This window comes from Ochotona curzoniae, unplaced genomic scaffold (genome assembly GCF_017591425.1).
Source record: "Ochotona curzoniae isolate NIBS_2020 unplaced genomic scaffold, NIBS_Ocur_1.0 contig_66, whole genome shotgun sequence".
In the NCBI taxonomy this organism is placed as follows: Eukaryota; Metazoa; Chordata; class Mammalia; order Lagomorpha; family Ochotonidae; genus Ochotona; species Ochotona curzoniae.
In genome coordinates this window covers 21962654-21981709 of record NW_024466512.1, presented here as the reverse complement: position 1 = coordinate 21981709, position 19056 = coordinate 21962654, and the positions used below count along the sequence as shown (strand labels likewise).

Sequence of the window (19056 nt, the reverse complement as noted above, 5' to 3'; positions counted from 1 at the left end):
CGGTCAGGGAGAACCTCGTCGCCTCCTTCTCCTCCTGCTCACTGCTGCTCACCTCTGAGCCTCTCCCCAAGATAGACACACACTTTACTCTGTAGCCACTCTGGCTCCTGAAGGTTCGACAAGCCCAGTCCCTGGGAGAAGAAAGTACCTGGCAGCGTGCCCTGGGTGTCTCTCTATCCTTCACAGTCCCAGCAGCCACTCCCTCTGTGCATCCCAGAGGCCACCAAGTGGCTGCTGAATAGCAGCAGATCTGTGCAGCCAGGCCCATGTCTGACCAAGAGCAAGGGCAGCCGGGCCCTGCTGCTACCAGCGCAAAGTCTGCTCTGTGTTGCTGTCTCTGTGCTTTGTTGAACTCCCACTTTCCCAGCAGCAAGGATTTTTTCTTCAGTCTGAAACAACAGCTCTTCACCTCCATTGCATTTCATCCCTTCGGTCTTTCTCAAGGTTGGAAGCTGAGTTTATCTGAGTGGCAGCCTGTAAGAGTACGCCATGTCCCTTGAAGGTTTTAAATTTCACTTTGTATGATCCCTCTACTTCTATGTAACCATACGTCATCTTACTCATCATTTTTTAAAAAGATTTTTAAAATAATTTTTATTTGAAAGGCAGAGTTACACAGAGAGAAGGAGAGACAGAGAGGAATTGTCATCGGCTGGTTTGCTCCCCAAATGGTCACAATAGCTGGAACGGGGTTGATTTGAAGCCACAAGTCAGGAGCTTCTTCCAGGTCTCCCATGTGCGTGAAGGGGCCCAAGGACTTTTGCCATCCTGCTCTGTTTCCCAGGCCACAAGCTGGACAGCTGGATCAGAAGTGGAGTAGCCAGGACAGGAACCAGTGCCCAGATGGGATGCCAGCACTGCAGGTGTAGGCTTAGCCTACTACACTGTGGTGCTGACCCCCGACTTCTCTTCCCATAATCATTTTAACCCTTCAATCTATGTTATATCTGTTTTTTATGTTTTATAAACTAAATTTATTTTTGAGTTACAAAACTCTTCTCAACATATCTTTCCCCCATTGTTAAATTTTATTTTGAGGCCAATTTCCAGCCCTGTGGATTCAAAACATTGGCACTTACCACGTATGGCTTCAACAACTCTTTAATAATAACATATTCTAACATTGGGCCAAATTTGTTTTTCTTCTACTTGCTCTTTGATATGAACCTAGAATCATGTCTTGGGTTGGTTCTGAGGCAATTTCTAGTAGGATTTGGATTGTAGGGACGGCAGTCTATAGATTGTGCTGGGGAATACCAACACCGTTCCGGGCTTGGCATCTTCCTCTGCAAGTGCAGCCCATGCAACTGTCACTCTGAGTCGTAGCCAGCAGTTCAGTGGCTATGTGTGTACGCACTGTTCCCTTCTGCTGATGTTCGCCGGTGCCTTTGCTGTGTTCCTAGTGTTGGGCTCTTTGGGTGAATGGTACTATCTTAACCAGCTCTGCTCACATAGATTTTTAAAAGGTTTCTTTGGGACAGTAGGTCCCCAAAGTGGGATTATCTGATCAAAGGAAGCCAACAGTGTTGTGGCTCTTGTTACATAACCCAGGGAGGATGGGACCGATTCACTACCGGCAGCAGTCCAGGAAACAGCCACTTCTCTCTGAGCAACCCCGGGAGCAGCCTGATGACTTGAAAGGGTAACTTATTCCTAAGATAAACAAACCACAGCTATTGGGAGGACAGGCGGAGCCTGGGCATGCAGGAGGTGTCCCAGGAGCAGGGATGTGCAGCCAGCAAGGTAGCTGCTGGTCCCCTTCCCTGAACTGCTCTGTCCTGCACAGGGGTCAGCCATCACATGAAGTCTGCCTTATTTCTATCAGTTTAGCATAATTTTCACAGCATGCATGAAGTGGTGGACTCTATGCCAGGTACTCTACAAATCGCAACTCATTTGCTTCCCATTGTGGATTCACAAGGTGGAGCCTACTGTTATAATCATTCCCATTTTATTGGCAAGGAAATCAAGTCATAATGAAATCCAAATCCTAGAGTAGTATTTAAACTAGGGCAGTCTGATCACATCATTAACTCCTGGGTGTTGTACCATAGACTAGGAGCAGGCATGCCAGCTTCTAGCTGCCCTTCTCTTTCTGGGTCCTGCATGCCCAGCAGCCCCCATCCTGAGAAGGGAAGACTCTTAAGTCTCCCTGTCCTGGCCATGTGCCAGCCAGTGGGCTGAGCACCTTTTCATCTCTTCATCCTTTCAGTCTTCACAATCCTACGCAACAGGTAGCAAATATTCCTTTCGTAGAAGAGAGAATGGAGGATCAGAGAGGTTATATGTGTTGCCTAAGGCCACATAGCCCCTGGAGTAGCAAACAGAATTCAAACCCAGCTGGTCAAACATCCCTGCCTCTGGTCTTTCCCTTATACTTGACTGAAACCTCACCCTTCACCCCAGTCTGCTTCTCTTGGCCCTGCTTGCTTTGCTTGAAGTACACATAGTTGGGCCCGGCGCGGTGGCGCAAGTGGTTAAGTCCTCACCTTGCAACCCCGGGATCCCATATGGGCGCCGGTTCTAATCCCGGCAGCCCCTCTTCCCTTCCAGCTCCCTGCTTGTGGCCTGGGAAAGCAGTCGAGGACGGCCCAAAGCTTTGGGACCCTGCACCCGCGTGGGAGACCCGGAAGAGGCTCCTGGCTTCGGATCGGCATAGTATCGGCCCGTTGCGCTCACTTGGGGAGTGAATCATCGGACGGAAGATCTTCCTCTCTCTCTCTCCTCTCTCTGTATATCCGCCTTTCCAATGAAAAAATAATAAAAAAAAAAAAAAAAAAAAAAAAAAGAAGTACACATAGTTGGACTCAAATTCAGTGGGTCTCACTCAGCTCCTGCTCCCAGCCACTCTCTCAGCCCGGCTTTATTAGGACTGCAGCAGCTGCCTGCGAGGTAAGCACTGCTTCCTGCTTCTTGGAACTGGGGGCCACTCCAGGTCTAGGTAGCTCCTCGCTTTCCTGGGTCAGAATCACACCCCTCTGTAGCCTGCCCACGAGCTTTCTACTTCCCATCCGGGGATCTGCACAGTGTGCACACTGGGCAGGCTCAGAATCGGAGGAGGAGACCACGCCTCGCAGCTCAGTGCTGTTCTGCCTACCTCTCTAGGTCCTCTGGGATGAGTCATAGCTCTGGAACCTTCCGGGGAGTGGTTTGTCCCAACCCTGTCATACAACCTCACAAGCCCTGATACCCTGAGCATGCGTCGTGCTCACAGAGCTCCTGCAAAGAAGAAGAGCTGCCCTCCTGGTCCCTGGCAAACTCTGGCAGCTATTTGCTGGCCAGCTTTGGAACCTGTGTATTCAGTGTGCTGACTGGTTGTGTGTGTGTGTCCTTCAGTGTGAACCTGTATGCCTGTGAGGTTGTGTGCATCTGGGAGTATAGGCTTTGGGTGGGAGGGAAGGAATCCTTTTCGCCTGGGCTGACCCAGGACTTCAGGGATGGACTGGCATGCTGCCCTCACTCTGAGGGTGAGGGGTCGGTTATAGACCTCAGAATTGTGTTTGTATCTGTTTGTGCACACATAGTCCACAAGCTGTGTTTAGAGGCTGGCTGAGGTAGTTTTCCATACCCAGAACACCAAGAAAAGTTGCAGGAGGGAGACGGGCTGGGAGAAGTAGCGTGGAAAGAAAGGAGGGAAAACAGGCTAACATCCCATATATAAGCAAAAGGATGCTACGGTTAGGTAGAAGTGAATATAGACAGATTCACCTAGATGTGTAGCCTGCAACCAAGTCATTTGGGGAAGAATGCTGGGCCTGCTAAGGTCTAGCCTCGAATTCAAGAGGTAAGAAATAGGAGAGTAGGGTAAAGTATTTCTGTCACCTATGCCCCCTGCCACACACACCAGGTCCTGGCCTTATCCTGTCCTCCCTCCCCAAGACCCTACAGGTGCAGCCCCTCTGTGGCCAGAGCAGCAGGCCTTGGGAGAGGTGAGGGTGGCTCCAGGAGGCCTCACTAGTGCTCCTTGCCCTTCCTGCTGCCCCAAGGCAAAGTAACCTCCCACTTTTAGAAGCCCCTTGCAGGTTGCAAATTTTGCTGACTTCAGAGGAATGAGGGGGGTGGGGGAGAGGTGAGGTCTCTACTGCACAGGGCTGGTGGGGAGGTGGGTGAAGCTTTTGCTGAGATGGCAGGCTCCCTGGCCCCTGCCCAGCTCCTCATTAAGGAGGACCCAGGGCAGGAAACTTCTTATCCGGAGGCCAAGAAGCCCCGAGGGCTGTGCTGGGGACGAGGCAGCACTGGTGGGGCCCAGGCAAGAGGCTGCCACTCTTGACCCTAAGGGTCTGGCTGCATTTCCATGCTATGTGTTGTCCTCTTTTCCCAGAGCCTGTCTCCATTGCCTCAGCCCTGACCTCTCAGGGGGACCCTCAAGAGGCCCCAACCAGAGGGAGGCGGGCAGGCAAGAAAGGTACCTGGCACACTGGACCACTTTCACTTCCAGAGATGCCCAGGTGGGATGGCAAGTGTTGTACATAAGACTGAATTCAAGGCTAAAAGAGACAGGCAACCAGAAACGCCGGCATCCCTGGATCAGGTGGCTTTTACAAACTGCAGCTTTATGACAATTCTGCCTCAAGTAAGCTTCTGGTGCTACTTGCTGATATTTCAGAAGGTCTTTGGCATTTCTTAGGAATAAACTATCTATAAAGGTTGGTATGTACTTGATTTTGTAGACATAATGCTACTACAGGTTTAATCAACTACAATTAATTACAAGCATTGTGCAAAATAGCCTTTATATGCACTGGGAAGTCGAAACACTCACACTGTTGACTTTATGACTGGTCTGGAACCTACCCCATCTGTTCATACACCCAAAGGAGCAAGAAACCTTCCCAGTGTTTCACAGGCAGTGTGGCTGGGACCCCAGCCCTGGTCTCTGAGACATAATAATTATGATTTTAAAAAGAAGTTTCTACAGCATGTGTGCTATTTTTCCACTGGAGATTGAACTGCTGACTTCATCTAGAGAATGTTAGGGGTGGAGAGATCTGAGTTGGTTTTGTAAGTAGGAGCAGGAATTCTTTCTTTGGGGGTTGGGGATGGGTAAGGGTGGTCGGGGCTCTGCATGCAAAGCATGGAGAGAAAAGGTATGTTTAACGGTTGGTAGGAAAATGGCTATTGGAAGCCAGTGGCTGGGGGAGGATAGAACAGATGAAGCAGAAATAAGCAAAGGGCCAAAGGGCCAAGGAGGCAGGAATAAGAGGTATAATCGTCCCCCTATGAGCCTGTAGGCAAGGAACAGCCGTGAACACTTTCTGAGCCAGGGAAGAACATGTTCTGGACGCCCCTTAGGGGAGGAAAGTGGGCCCCTCCCTGCAGAGGGCGGGGCACCAGTTGGGACTTCACTGCTGCAGAAATAGAAGATAAATGGAGGAGGGGAAGGTGTTGATGAGGCTCCGGGTTTGGGACTTGGGCGAGGCTGCCTGCAAAGCAGGGGCCCAGAAAGGGAGCATGCAGTCAAGAAGCCCAGACAGGCGGGTGATCCGGCAACTCAAGACTGTAGGGGGCGCAGGCTGTCCGAGGTGCCCAGCAGGAGTGACCACATTGTGGCCAGTCCTCCGGAGCGCTGGGCTAAGCATCCCTGGTCTGGGTACTGAGCCGGTGCCTCATTGAGAGGTTATTAATAGGGAGTTTGTCTGGTGTCAGAGCGCAGACATAAACTGCATTAGCATTACCCCATAATCTTATTTAGTAAACGTTCATGCCGTTCCATCTCCTGTAATTGTATTGGGAATATGCAATATTTATGAAAGGGGAGAGGGGAATGTCACTGCTCATCTCAACACTGCAGTAAAAGTCCCAGGAAGTGTGGGGTCTGGGGAAGTGGATACTGGTGCTGCCTTGTGCCCAGTGGGTGGCCCTCAGTGGGGGCCCCAGAGGTTCTCCCCAACTTCTCCCAAGCCATAGGCAGCAGTAGAGGAGGTGCAAGCAGCCCCTTCTCTTATGGCCACTCCTCCTTCCCAGGTGAGCCCTAGGGACTCCCGCTGGCTCTCACCCTGTTCCTCCCCCTCCCCCTGGGGCAAACATGCCTCAGAAACAGCACACCAGCAAGGGACAGAGGGTGAAATGGGGGTTACCAAAACAGAGATGGCAGCACAGGGCTGGGGTCCCCCACCACTGCCACTGTGATACCCGAAGTTAAGTACAGCTGCAGCTCCTGGAATAGCAACCCAGTGGCATCCCACAGCTACACTCACCAAGGCACCTGGCCAGTCTAATTTCAGCAGCAGCCTGCTTCTTCTCCTCTGGCCCTGGTTTCCCCCACTGGGGCCGGGTAGGGGCACCAGAACCCCGGGCAGCTGAGAACCAGTGAGAGAGGGATGGGCAGAGAAGGGCCATATCCCCTCCCGGTGTCAGCTCCCTCGTCGCTGCCGCATTAATCACAACCTCGCAGTCCAGTTGGGGATCACCAGCGTCCAGTGCAGCACGCAGCATGCAGCCTGCGGGACAATGGGATTATTTCCGGGCGGAGAGGCTGCCTCGGGCCGGGGCTCAGGCGGCGGTGCCTCCTTCCCTCAATTCGTCCCTCGGCACCCAGGGAACGCCTGCGGCTGCCAGGAGCGGGTGGCAAAGCGGACGCGGGTGGCGGGCCGGTGGCAGGCACTGGCCGACCTAATTCAATTAGCTGCGCGGCCACCGCCTTCTTCTGACTCGGGGCCCGCGGGGGCTCGGACTCCTGGCAGCTGCTCTTTGTGTGCGGTACCCATGCATATGGATATGACCCTTCCTGGCCGCCCTCCCCCACCCGCTGGCACCTGGGGCTCGCCCCGCCCCTGCGATGGGTCCTGGTCTCCGGTAACAGTTGGGCAACATTGGTGTGGTGACTTTAGGGGCGCAGTAGTGGAGTGTCTCCAAAGTCGCGTGGCAGTGCTTTTGGGAGCGTCTGTACGCCCATGTCCCAATAACCTGCTGGATTGTGGTGCAAAAGACATGGGGTTTCCTGCGGGATCTGGACTGTGTCTGTAGGTGCCTGGACACAATGCACGGAGGAGTCCCTGAGAGCTGCGGGGAGGGGGGCGGGGGGGGCGGGGTGGGATTTTCACACGGGTAGGGATCTTCGTGTTGGTGGGCAAGGGCGACTGTGGGTCTGTGGGTCGGACTCTGCGTGTATGCTCTTGGAAGCCCTCGGCCCTCAGGCGCGCATGGAGGTGCATTTGAAGCGCCACGTGCAGTCAGGACTTGGTGCAGGACACGTGTCCAGCGCACCACCACCACCACCACTGACGGTTGCTGGGCCTCCCAGCACTCCGTCTGGGCTTTTCCGATGGAGGAAGCGGAGTTGACTCAAACCCGAATTCTTCTTCAACTAATTCATTGGAAGGACGAAGAACGCTTCCTTGATCCACTAGGCTGGGGGCAGAAGCAGCAGCTGGAGAGGGCTAGCAATCTCAGCCCGCAGCGCTCCCGAATCTGCAGGGTTGTCCCTTCCTGGTGCTGCTCCCCAGGCGCCCATGGCTTGCAACGTGTGGAGTGGGTCCCAAAGGCCCCGGATTTACGTAACCACACCTGCCCACGCCAAAGTGGCTGGAATACCTGGGGGCGGCTGCCATACCCCAGGGTAGGGGCCCCTGGGAAGTCAGGTTTCCCTGGTGCTTGGAGCACGCCATTCCCCTGGTTAGAGTTCAAATCAGTTCTCCGGCAGGGGACAAGGGACTGAGGGCAAATTTTGGTACCGCTCTGGCCAGGCTGGAAATTTTCCCTCATTCCTGAGTTTGGTGGTTCTACACCCCCTCCCCCTGCATAAATTGTGCCCGCAGCCCAGGAAGGATGCTCCCTGTTCTCGCACGTGAGGTAGAGGAGGGGGAAGCAGAGCAGCTCCTGGGAGGCAGTGGGGGTACTTTCTTGCTACCTTTCTCAATGCTCCCTCTCCCTACCCTTAGCCCCAAATTCCTTAAAGGGGTACAGTCCCTTCCTACCCAGCAGGATGAGGGCCAAGGGTAGGAGAAATGGGGCCACTCCATGAAGCTATGACACTGGTGGTGGAAAGGGGGGGACCCCAGAGAAAAGGCACAGGGAGAGGTCTGGGAGCTGTCCATCCAGGGCATGGCTATGAGGGAGGGGGTGTCTGTCCAGCCCTGAGCCTTCTTGCAGTGCATATCCAGCCTGAGCCTTACTGGGGTTCTGGCAAACAGGGAGGGGGGTTGAAAGTCAAGGGTGGCAGGTGCACACGGTGATATGGGTGGGGAAGAACCTGCCAGTCTCTGGAGTTGTGAGCCAAAAGCCCGAGGCCCTCTGCCTATCCACCTGGCAGCTCTGACTGGGGACAGGGTTGCCTAGCCCCTCTACCAGGTGGAAGCTGAGCCCTGACCTAAAGACAGGGTAAGAGTCTGTCTGCTGTCCCCAGGCTCCCCCACAGATGGTAACATGGGTACCTGTTAGCCAGGTCCTCTGTCCCCCAGCCCTGAGAACTGATCCAGAGGTGGAGTTGGAGCAGCTTAACCGGTTCCCTCTCTTCTCTATTGGGGATCCTAGAGGGGCTCCACACCCTAGGATCCCTCGGTGCCCCAGACCAGGTCTTTGAGTCCTTAAATCACCAGTTGTCCTTCCTTCCTTGGGGAAGGCTCAATTTGCTGCCCTTTTTACCGATCGGCAGTCAATGCAGAGGGGATGAGCTCAGTATGGGAGATGCAGATCTCCCACAGCCCTGGGAGGGACTGCTCTGTGTAACTCTGCCCTTACTTATTTCCCAGCCTGCTCCTCCTGTCCTGTGCTAGATACCTATTGGGCACAGCCCTGTGTCCTCCTCCGCACGCCCACAGGCCCATGTGAGGCCAATTTTCTGACACTGAAAAATGACACCCTTCCATGGAAACGTACACACACACACATATATCACTAGCATGACACCCTTCCATGGATACACACACATACCACACTAATATGGCCCCCATGGACACACACGCACACACATCACTAATATGAAAGAAACCCTTCCATGGATACACACACACACAAGCAATGCTGTGACACTGTCACACAGCAGCACAGGGATATCCTCAGCCTCTCCCATGTGCTCACCTGGGGACCACTTCAGGTGCACACAATCATGTGTTGTGGAGAATACACATTTGCTTGCCCTCTTGCATTTGTACAAACACACACAAATCCACTTGTAAAAACCAGCCAGGCTCTTTGGTCTTTCCCAACACTCTTAGTTGTGTCTCCACAGCCCAAAACCATGCCTGATATAGAGCCCGACACTCAATAAATATTCATTGGACATATTTTAAAAATTACTCCTTTGAGGCATGCCCTGGACATCTGCATAGCCTTTTCAGCTCTCACTGTCAGGCACACATTCATGTCCCAGTGTTCCCCTCATGGACATACTGTCCTGCCAACACAAAGTAATTAAGTTACCACATATACCCCTAAGCTAAAGAACAACCCCTGGCCCAGGAGTCTCTGGGGGTGGGGGAGGGAGCTGTGTGGGATCCAAAAAGGCCTTCCCCTGGGGCCAAACCCTTCCTTTTCTCTGCCCTGTGTCCCAGCCTCAGCCCCAGCTGCTCCTCTTCTAATTGAAGACCCTTCTGCATTCTACAAGCCAGGGGGGAGATGGTACGGGGAGCAGAGGGGAGTATCAGGTAGTCTTGGGGCCTGGGATAAGATTTTATAACTCACCTACCTGTATGTAAAACCCTCCTGCAATGTCAGAGTCAAATTCAGGGAGGAGCGAGCACTTACAATGGGAAAACAGTGCTAGTGTTCGTCTCTGCTGCTTCCCACCTTCCAAGGTTCCATTCACTTGAAAAATCCTCAGACGGAGGCTGTGTGGTGGAAGGATCCTGCTTTGCTGCCTCCCTCCTGTTTCCTAGCAGGGCCTCATGGAAATACAGAACCTGCATGGAATCAGCTGTGGGATTCTCCTCCCTCCTGCAGAAGTGTCCAACCTGTGCAGACTGTACCAGGTAGCTCTGCTTCCGGGAGTAGGGGTGGGGCCAGAGCCCAACAAATCTGGACCCCTCTAGTCTTGCTTTTCTAAGCAAGGCAGGGCCTGGAGAGCACAGTTCAGCTTCTGAACAATTAGGCCATTGTAAGACAAAGGCCTGCCAAGGTCAAATGGGCTCCCAGAAGCCCAGCACCTCAGAACTGGACTGGGATAGAAAGAAGTTTATTCTGCCAAGCCAAAGAGATGGGAAGAAACTAAGGAAGAGCTCTGTCTGCTCTAGGCTAGCAGCTATTGGAGGCAAAGCCAGCATATTCCCTGAGTCACTGGATTTTGGTGAGAAAGTGGCTATGACCTCTGCCATCCTTGGACTGGGTCATAGGATAAACACATCCCCTTGATACCTTGGATAATGGGTGCCAATCTGAGGGGTCTGGCAGTTCCCAAAGAGGTAGAAGAGGCAAGGGAGGGAAAGCCTTGGGTGCAAGAGAGGTACCTGGTAAGGGGGAAGAAAGGAGGACGGTGGGAGGGTCAGGAGGTAGAGTGGCAAAGAGAAGCTGGGAGGGTACTCCAGAAAGGCATCAGGCAAAACTGGAGCTAAACAGAAAGCAGTAGGGCCATGGAGTCCCAGCCTGGAAAGAAACTGCAGTGTCTGAGCCCCAGACCCCAGTTCCGGTTTGAGGGTCTGGGGATCCCAGAGGAATCTTCTCTGTGGGCTTCAGGCAAGTTTACTCACTTCACTGAATCTCAAGCACCTTTGTTTCTTTCTTCCTAGATCTAATTCGTAGGCCACAACATTCAACCTTTAAAATGTACAATTTGGTTGTACATTTCACAAAGGCATGCAACCATTACCACTACCTAATGCCAGGATATTTTCATCACTCCAAAAAGAAACTCTGTTCCTGCTAATACTTTTCCCCAATCTCTGGTGATCACAAACTTACTCTTTACCTTTGTGGATTTGTCTCTTACGGATATTTCAAAGAAATGGAATCATGCCAAGTGTGGCATTTTATTCCTGGCTTTTTTCATTCAGCCTAATATTTCCCAGGTTCACCCATGTTGCAGCATGCAGTTCTTCCTTTCCATTCCTTCTAATACTGGATAATACTCCAATGCATAGACCTACCACAGGCCATCCATTCACCAGTTGATATACATTTGAGTTGTTTCCACTTTAGACTGTTACAAGGAACACTGCCGTGAACACTACCTTTGCTTTCTGAATTATACAATACTGGAGAACTACTGCCTTCACAGGGTTGTCACACAGCTTCCATGAGATGTGAGATCCCTGCATCTGCTAGTTTCTCAGTAAATATTCCTGTTTATTTCTGCTTTGGTTCCCTCAAGATAAGAGGCGGGAAAGAGACCTGGTTTTCCACAACTTGCCAACATCTGGTGTCTCCTGGGTCAGTGTGTCATACTCACACTGGGTGGGGAAAGAATCAGCCAAGGATTCTGCTTCTGCTCTGACTTCTGCTTCACTTTGCCAACAACTACCTACCTAACATCTGGCACCAACTTAGAAGGCATTGGTCGGTCTAGCTAAAGCTCAGATAAGGCTCACACACACACACACACACACACACACACACACACACACACACACACCAGCCCCCTACTGTAAGAGAGCTTCCAACCAGTGGCCAGACATCCAGGCTAACACACAAGTTCCATCTGACTCCTGCATCTTGATTATTTATACCAACCCGTTCCCAGGGAGACTTAAGACTGGTTTATTGAACGGTCTTTTGTCTAATCCTCTCTATAGCAGGTCAGGAACTTTGATTCCCACTGCCAGGGTTCCAGTGCCAAGCATATAGTAAGAATTTTCCCCCCTCCTCCCCCCCGCCCCGCAAATCAAGCTGGGGTGAGCATATTTTGTTCATGGGGTCAGTATTTCAGTTAGGAGTCAAGGATAAGTCACTTCCTGCCTCCTAGATGAGCTTTCTAAAATGGAGGTGACAGACACAGTGAAAGCAAGGACATTTTTGAGCCACCCCTCCCCAACACCCCAGGGTGGAAGGCTCACCTTCACACTCTTGGCCAGATAGGTCCCTGGAATCTGAAACTGACCTGAAACAGGTAGCTACTCCTTTCCCAGAAAGAAAAGGGGGAAAACAGAGAAAGGGGGCTTCCTACCCCATCTCTTTCACTCTTTCAGCCAAGCAGTCACAGGCAAAACTTTTAAAAGGCCTAAATTTACTCTGGACTCGTGTTTTTCTCCTTCCTAGTCCCTCAGCCCCAGCCCCCCACTGTCTTAAGGCCTCAGGCCTTTCTCCCAAGATTCCAAAACTAAAAAGACAACTCCTCCCCTCACCATAGTGCAGAAGCTTTTTGCCTGGAACAGCAAGAAGGTTTCGTGGCAGGAAGGCGGGTGGCAAGCAATCTGGTGGAATTTCATGTGGGAACGGCTTCTGGAGACATCTGTTTCTATAAGGGAGGGGAAGTAGCAGTGGTGGCATCGTGAGGTGCCATGGCAGCAAGCCCCCCAGTCAGACTCCCTCCATCGGACCTTTCCTCACCCGCCGTTCCTTCAGTTTTCTAAAAGCGGCTGAGTTAGGGTGGCTGTGGATTCTTGTAACAACACAACACATAGCCAGTGGTTCGCAGGCCTGTGTTTTCCAGAAAGACAAGCCTGGACTCACCGTCCTGCCTCAGGGTCTGGGCTCCATACCTGGGGAGCAGACAGTCTTCTACTTTCTAACAAGCCGGACTTGAAGTTGAGAGTAAATCGCCTGCTTGAGTGACAGGTGTTTCCCGGCTCAGCCCTTGGGGAGATTCTCCAGTAGGGCAGGGACAGCCTGTCCTGTCCGGGGAGGCTTGGTGGGCTGGACTCCTCTGGTCCAGTTCAAAACAAGGGGCGGCTCCCGCCAGGTGAGGGAGAGAGTCTGTCCTCCCTCCTTGGTGCCCCTGTCTGGCCGTCCCTCCGTCAATGGCAATGTTCACTTTGATTTTGCCCTTTGAGCGCCCGTCTCTCCCTTGTGTCTCTCTCTTCCGCGAGCTACTCCGAGCCTCGGTCTGCGTCCCTCGATCTCTGGCTCCTGCATCTGTCTCGGCTCCTGGCCTCGCTCTCCCCCTCCCCCCTCCCCCACGCTGTCATTCACCCCGTTCCTCGCTGCGCACAGCCAATGGAGAGACCCGGCCGAAGCGGCGAGGCTCGCGTGCGCCGGGCTTTTTCGCCCGGTGATTGATGTCCCAGAGTCAACAACCAGCAAGCAGCCGGAGAGGGGAAGGAGAAGCCGGAGAGGGAAAGAATACGGCGCCCCCTCTCTCCCTCCCCTCCCCTCGTACTTGAGTCCTTCTGCGCACTTCGCTTCCAAGTCTCCGCGCAGCCAGGAGCCGCCGTTGCTTCCTCGACCCGTTCGCTGCCCCCGGAGCCCAGCACAGCGAGCACCACCGCCCGGGCCCCCCGTGGGGCCAGGGCCCCCACGGCAAGGGACCGGCATGGAGCACCTGGGTCCTCCACACCACCTCCACCCCGGCCACGCGGAGCCCATCAGCTTCGGCATCGACCAGATCCTCAACAGCCCAGACCAGGGCGGTTGCATGGGGCCCGCTTCGCGCCTGCAGGATGCGGAATACGGTCTTGGTTGTTTGGTCGGAGGCGCCTACACTTACGGCGGCGGGGGCTCCTCCGCTGGAGCAGGGGCCGGGGGCGCGGGGGCCTACGGCGGCGGCACGGGAGGCCCTGGCGGCACTGGCGGCCCAGCGGGCGGCAGTGGCGGCGGCGCCTGCAGCATGGGCCCGCTGGCTGGCTCCTACAACGTGAACATGGCCTTGGCGGGCGGCCCCGGTCCAGGTGGTGGCGGCAGTGGCGGGGGCGGCGGCGGGGGCGGCGGCGGCGGGGCGCTGAGCGCAGCAGGAGTGATCCGGGTGCCGGCTCACAGGCCGCTAGCGGGAGCCGTGGCCCACCCCCAGCCCCTGGCCACCGGTTTGCCTACCGTGCCCTCTGTGCCTGCCGTGCCAGGCGTCAACAACCTCACCGGCCTCACCTTCCCCTGGATGGAGAGCAACCGCAGATACACCAAGGACAGGTTCACAGGTGAGTCCGGCCCCGCCTGGCCGCGGCCCCGGCTCTCCCTGGCTCTCTCCGGCTGGCCAGATGGCTCCCGGCAGCCCGCTCCGAGAGCACCGGCCACCCAGCTCCTCTCCCGCGCTTTGCTCAAGTGCAGCTCCCCACCTGGTTCTATGATCCGAGACGGGCCGTGTTCCCGTGTTCTTAGAGGTCTCCCAGTCGGGGCCCCAGACTCGCGTCCGCAGGAAGCCTACTCCAAGAGGCTCTCCCCCGGCCTCTCTCCGGGTCCCGGGCCCAGTAAGGCATAGGGAAGGGGCTTCAGGACTACCTCCTCTCGGCAGTATTCGCAGCTCCAGGGAAAACCATGTGAACAAACTGCTTCTGGCGTCCAGGCTGCCGCCCTCCGCTCAGGGTGGCGGGCAAGCTCTAGAATCAAACACAAGAAAAGAGCAGGTTACTCCAAATCGTCCCCCGTTCCCCCCATACACTCACCCCCCGCTCAGAGCTCGGGCCAGCCCAGGTCCGGCGGCAGAGCTGGCAGAACCTTCCCGGATCCTTCGTCCAAGTCCCTGGCTGCCCGGAGCAGAGCCACTGGGGACGGCGCCCTCCTCTTCCTTCTGTCCCGAAGGGGCTTCCTCTCCCTGGCACCGCATCCCTAATACCTTGGGCATGAATAAAGCCCTGCCTAGCGATCCAGCGGCAGCGGGCAGCGGGAGGACTGGCGCTTGGTGGCTCCGGGCAGCCGCCCTCTGCACTCCTTCCCCGGCTCCACCCCGGCTCCCGCTGCGCCTGCTTCCGCTCTCACTCTCCACACTCAGTCCTCTCCATGGCTTTGCTTTTTCTTTGCCGCCTCTTCCCCTTGGCCTTAAGATCCCACCCAGTCTGTACTCTTTCTGTCTAGTCCAAATCTCCAAACCCTAGGCGGAAAGCTGAGTCTGAAATTCCTGCAGCTGGGCCTTGGAAAGAGGAGTTAGGAAGCTGTAGGCCGCTGTGCACTGCCACAGGGAGTCCAGGGTGCACGGGTGGGAGAGGCGAAGGGGCACAGGGGCACGGGCGAGAGAAAAAGGTGTGGCGTGAAGCCCTGGGCTGAGGGACCCCCTGCGGTATCCCAGACCCCTGCTCCTAGCAGCACAGGCAGAGAGGCCGCTGGCCCCTGTAGCCCCCGAGGGCTGGGGGAGGGTGAAGGTGCTGGGGCATCAGGCGCTACTGTTGGTAGAATGGATTTAGAGGAGAACCCTAACTGAGGCGACCCCAGTGCTCTGACACAAGCCCGGGTCCCAGGCAAGAGATCGCTGGTCCTCATCCTGTGACGGAGAGGAAGCCATAGCCAGCGGAGCCATAGCCATTTCCCAGCGGAGGGGGTTCTGAGGCGGTGGTGGACAGCTGTGACTTCGTGTGGCCCTGTGCCTTGTGTGTTGGCCTGGGGGGGGCCGTGTAGATGTTATTCGTTTGAGCCTCTTCTGTCTGGGTGTGCTGCTGTGCGGTGGACGCTGGGGTGGGGACTGAGTTAGGGGCCTGCACTAGCTCGGTGGCGGGGGCGGGGGCTGTGGAGCACCTTGTCTGAGCCCTGAGGTCTGAGGCTGCTGCGACCTTCAGCTCCACCGAAGAAATGGGGGGGGGGGGGCAGGGTGGGAAGCAGGCAAGGGCCTAGGGCAAGGGAAGCCTCGGGGCACTGGCGGAGGCGGCTGCGTCGCCCTGGCGGGCGGGGGAGAACCGTTTTTCCGCCCAGGGTTTTTTTGCTGAGGACTTCCCGCTGGCTCTGGGCCCCTCACGCACGCCGGGGTCCCGCGGCTGCGCTGCGCTCGCTGACTCGCGGGGTGTCGGGCCTGGGACGCCTCCTGACGCTCTGCCGCTTGCCTCTGCCGTCTGTCTGTCTCCCGCTCCAGTGGCCCTCTCACCCTTCACTGTAACACGCCGTATAGGTCACCCCTATCAGAACCGGACACCCCCTAAGAAGAAGAAGCCGCGCACATCTTTCACGCGCCTGCAAATCTGCGAGCTGGAGAAGCGCTTCCACCGCCAGAAGTACCTGGCCTCCGCCGAGCGCGCCGCCCTGGCCAAGGCACTTAAAATGACCGACGCGCAGGTCAAAACCTGGTTTCAGAACCGGAGGACGAAGTGGAGGTGAGCACGCGGGGCGACCCAGCCTCAGGCGGCGCAGGGTCCTGCCATTACTTAGCGCTCTCTGGCAGCCTCTACAGGCAATGCCGCCCACAGGTTTGCGGGGTGCGGGCTTCCGCCGGGGTCGCGGGGACCTGGGAGCAAGGGCCGCTCAGGGCCGCGATGGGGCTGTGGAGCCTCGGATTTGTGTGGCGGCTCAGAGGGCTCTCCCTGGACAGCCCTCCGTGCGCACAGATACGCAGCTGATGTCCCGCGCATTTGGGCAAACTGGCTAGACGCATAGTCAATCCTCCGGGTACTTTCTGATGGCTAACACTAATCTTTATTGGGAGGGTCACTGCCTCTGTCGTCCAAGACTGAAGGTGGAACGGCCCACGCCTTGTTTCTGCGCACCAGCCGGACTCTGGGCAGTGGCTGGGGCCCCAGACGGCGAGCTGGGTCCTACTGACCGCCTGGTCTCCAGGCGACTCTACCCAGTGGACTGGGGCCTGCGAGGCGAAAAATCAATCCGCACCGGCTGTGGCGGGCTTCCCGTGGCTCCAGACCAGGGGGGATCAATTAGGAGCAGATGGGGGTGTGTGAGAAAGAGAGCCGTTTCCCCGCTGCTGTCACACACGGACAGCTACACACTACACACTTTTTCACATGCACAATACTGACTTCTGCTTTTTGCTCTTCTGTCTGCCCGGAGCGCCCCCCTCCTCCACGCACACACTCCTGGCAACCTTAGTCAGCACACAGTTAGCCTTTTTCTCGCTCCACCCTCCGGCAGGTCTGACCCCAACCCTCCCTTCCACACGAGCCGCCCCAGCCGGGATTTTGTCTAGGGCTCAAGCCCTGGGTGGGGGAGCTAGAAAGAGAGAGTTGGGCGCAGTCGGCGCCGCGCCGGGCGGGCCTGAGCTCAGGAGGAAGGAATTGGAGTTTCCTCTTTTTCTGAACGAAGGCGAGGAATCTGCCCAGGATTCCGCCTTCGGGGCCACAGAGGAAGCAGAGGCCCCCCGCCCCAGAGGCTACCGCCCCCCACCCACATTCCTGCAGCTGGAGAAGGGGTGGAGGACCTCTGGAGTCCCAGCTTGGTGGTGGAGGAGGGGTGCCACTGGTGTTTTTCAGGCACTACTGTTGGCAATGGACTGGGACAGGGGAGGGAGTCCCTGTCCCCTAGAAGGTGCGGTGGGGATCCAGGGAGACCCAGGCCGGCAGAAAGTGAAAACTGAAAACAAAGAAGAGGAACAACAACAACTCCATTCCACGGGGGACAAGAAGCCCAACCGGCAACCTGGCAAATTCATTTATAATGGAAGAGTCCTTGACTGCGATGCCCGTTTTGCTTTCTAGAATCCCCCCCAGTTCAAAGGGAAAACAGGGAGTTGGGGAGGTGAGAGCAACAGCGAGACACAAAGACAGAAAAGCTTCAGGCGATTGGAGAGGCAGAAAGGGGAAGGGCAGAACCCCAAGGATTCAGAGAGGGGGAAGCCAGGACGGTGTGGCCGTGGCTGCAAGAGGCTCTCGCAGGCTGCAGGCTTCGCGGGGCTTCATCGATCGCCTACAAATTGCTTCGGGAGGCCCCGGGGACTCCCATTAGGTCTGTCCACCTTAGAGACAGACGTTTGATCTTAGTTGACAGGGCAGAGGGGCGGCATTAAACGGAGTGAGTCATCGCCTCCCAGGACCGCCTCGGAGACAGCCTGCGGTCCGGTGGGAGCCCTTGGGGGCCCAAGGCTGGGCGGGGGAGGTCTGGGAGAGGCTGGTGGGCAGGAAGCAGAGAAGGGTCGGCCTCGAGCCCTCTCCTGGCTGCCCTGTGATCTCGGAGAGGGTGTGCCTTTTGGGACCTGGGACCCGCCTGGTCTCCCTGGGGGTGCAGGCCAGGCCAGATGTCCTCCTAGCCCGGCGTGGTAGTGGTGCGCTGCGTACTCCTAGTCGGGGAGTGCCAGCTGTTGGGTGCCTCGCAGACTTCCCCATTGCTTCTCGCCATACCTACATCCATGGAGGGGGTCGGTGGGGAGAGGGAGGTTTCCCAGGTCTTGCCAGTGCGTTGACGGGGCCCAAAATGGAGACGGCCTTCCGCCCCGCCCGGGGAGTCCGCGCAAGCGTCGGAGCCGGGTTGGTGCTCGCATTGGATAACAGCTTGTTCCCGGGGCAGGCGACAGACCGCCGAGGAACGCGAGGCCGAGAGGCAGCAGGCGAACCGCATCCTCCTGCAGCTGCAGCAGGAGGCTTTCCAGAAGAGCCTGGCGCAGCCGCTGCCGGCCGACCCCCTGTGTGTGCACAACTCGTCACTCTTCGCCCTGCAGAACCTGCAGCCGTGGTCTGATGACTCCACCAAGATCACCAGCGTCACGTCTGTGGCGTCCGCCTGCGAGTGAGCCTGCCCGTGCTGCCCTGCGAGCCCCCAGGCCGGGTTGAGGCTGGCTCAGAGTCAGGACTTTGCCCCATCCCTCCCTGCCTTGGACTGCACAACGCGGGAGCGAACCCTTCCGGGTTTCCCGAACTCCAGCCTGCATTGGCCTCTGTGCTCCTTTCCGTGGAAGCAAAGACAAGAGAGGGTCCATCCCAGAAACCGATGCGGATGGGATCCCCGTGCCCACTGGAATTATTTCGAGTCCTTCCAGTAGTCTATTTCATTTTATTCCGTTTTTTTCTTTTTAACATGGAACAGAAAAGCTAGGGAAGGGGAATTATGAGAATTTGGGGATCCCAGCACCGCCATCTGCAAGTGCCCTGGGAGCCCCCCTCAAGTCCCACTCCTCGTCACACACAGAGGTGATGTCATTGTCCCTCCTGATGGCACTCCAGAGCCCACACACAGGAACCTGCGAACCACCCACAGCACAGAGTGGCACACACAGGGTCAGAGCATTCGCACTTTGACCCTCACCCTCAGACACGGGCCAGGGGTGACCAAGACTCATTTTGAACAGCATAGTGCCCCCACCCACATACAAGGCTAGGTGGCCCTGTGACACCAGCCCACACGCAACAGCTTCACGCGTCCCCTCTAGGCTCCCAACCGCCCCCAGGTACACAC

The 19056-nt window shown here is 56.2% G+C and overlaps 1 protein-coding gene across 1 annotated transcript; it reads left to right on the top strand.

The window, feature by feature from the left end:
• Positions 1 to 13084: 13084 nt before the first annotated feature.
• Positions 13085 to 18394, top strand: TLX1 (T cell leukemia homeobox 1). Its single transcript, XM_040991809.1, has 3 exons — positions 13085 to 13937; positions 15833 to 16034; positions 18172 to 18394. The coding sequence occupies exons 1-3, from the start codon at positions 13340 to 13342 to the stop codon at positions 18392 to 18394; spliced, it is 1023 nt and encodes a 340-aa protein (XP_040847743.1). The 5' UTR covers positions 13085 to 13339.
• Positions 18395 to 19056: the final 662 nt, after the last annotated feature.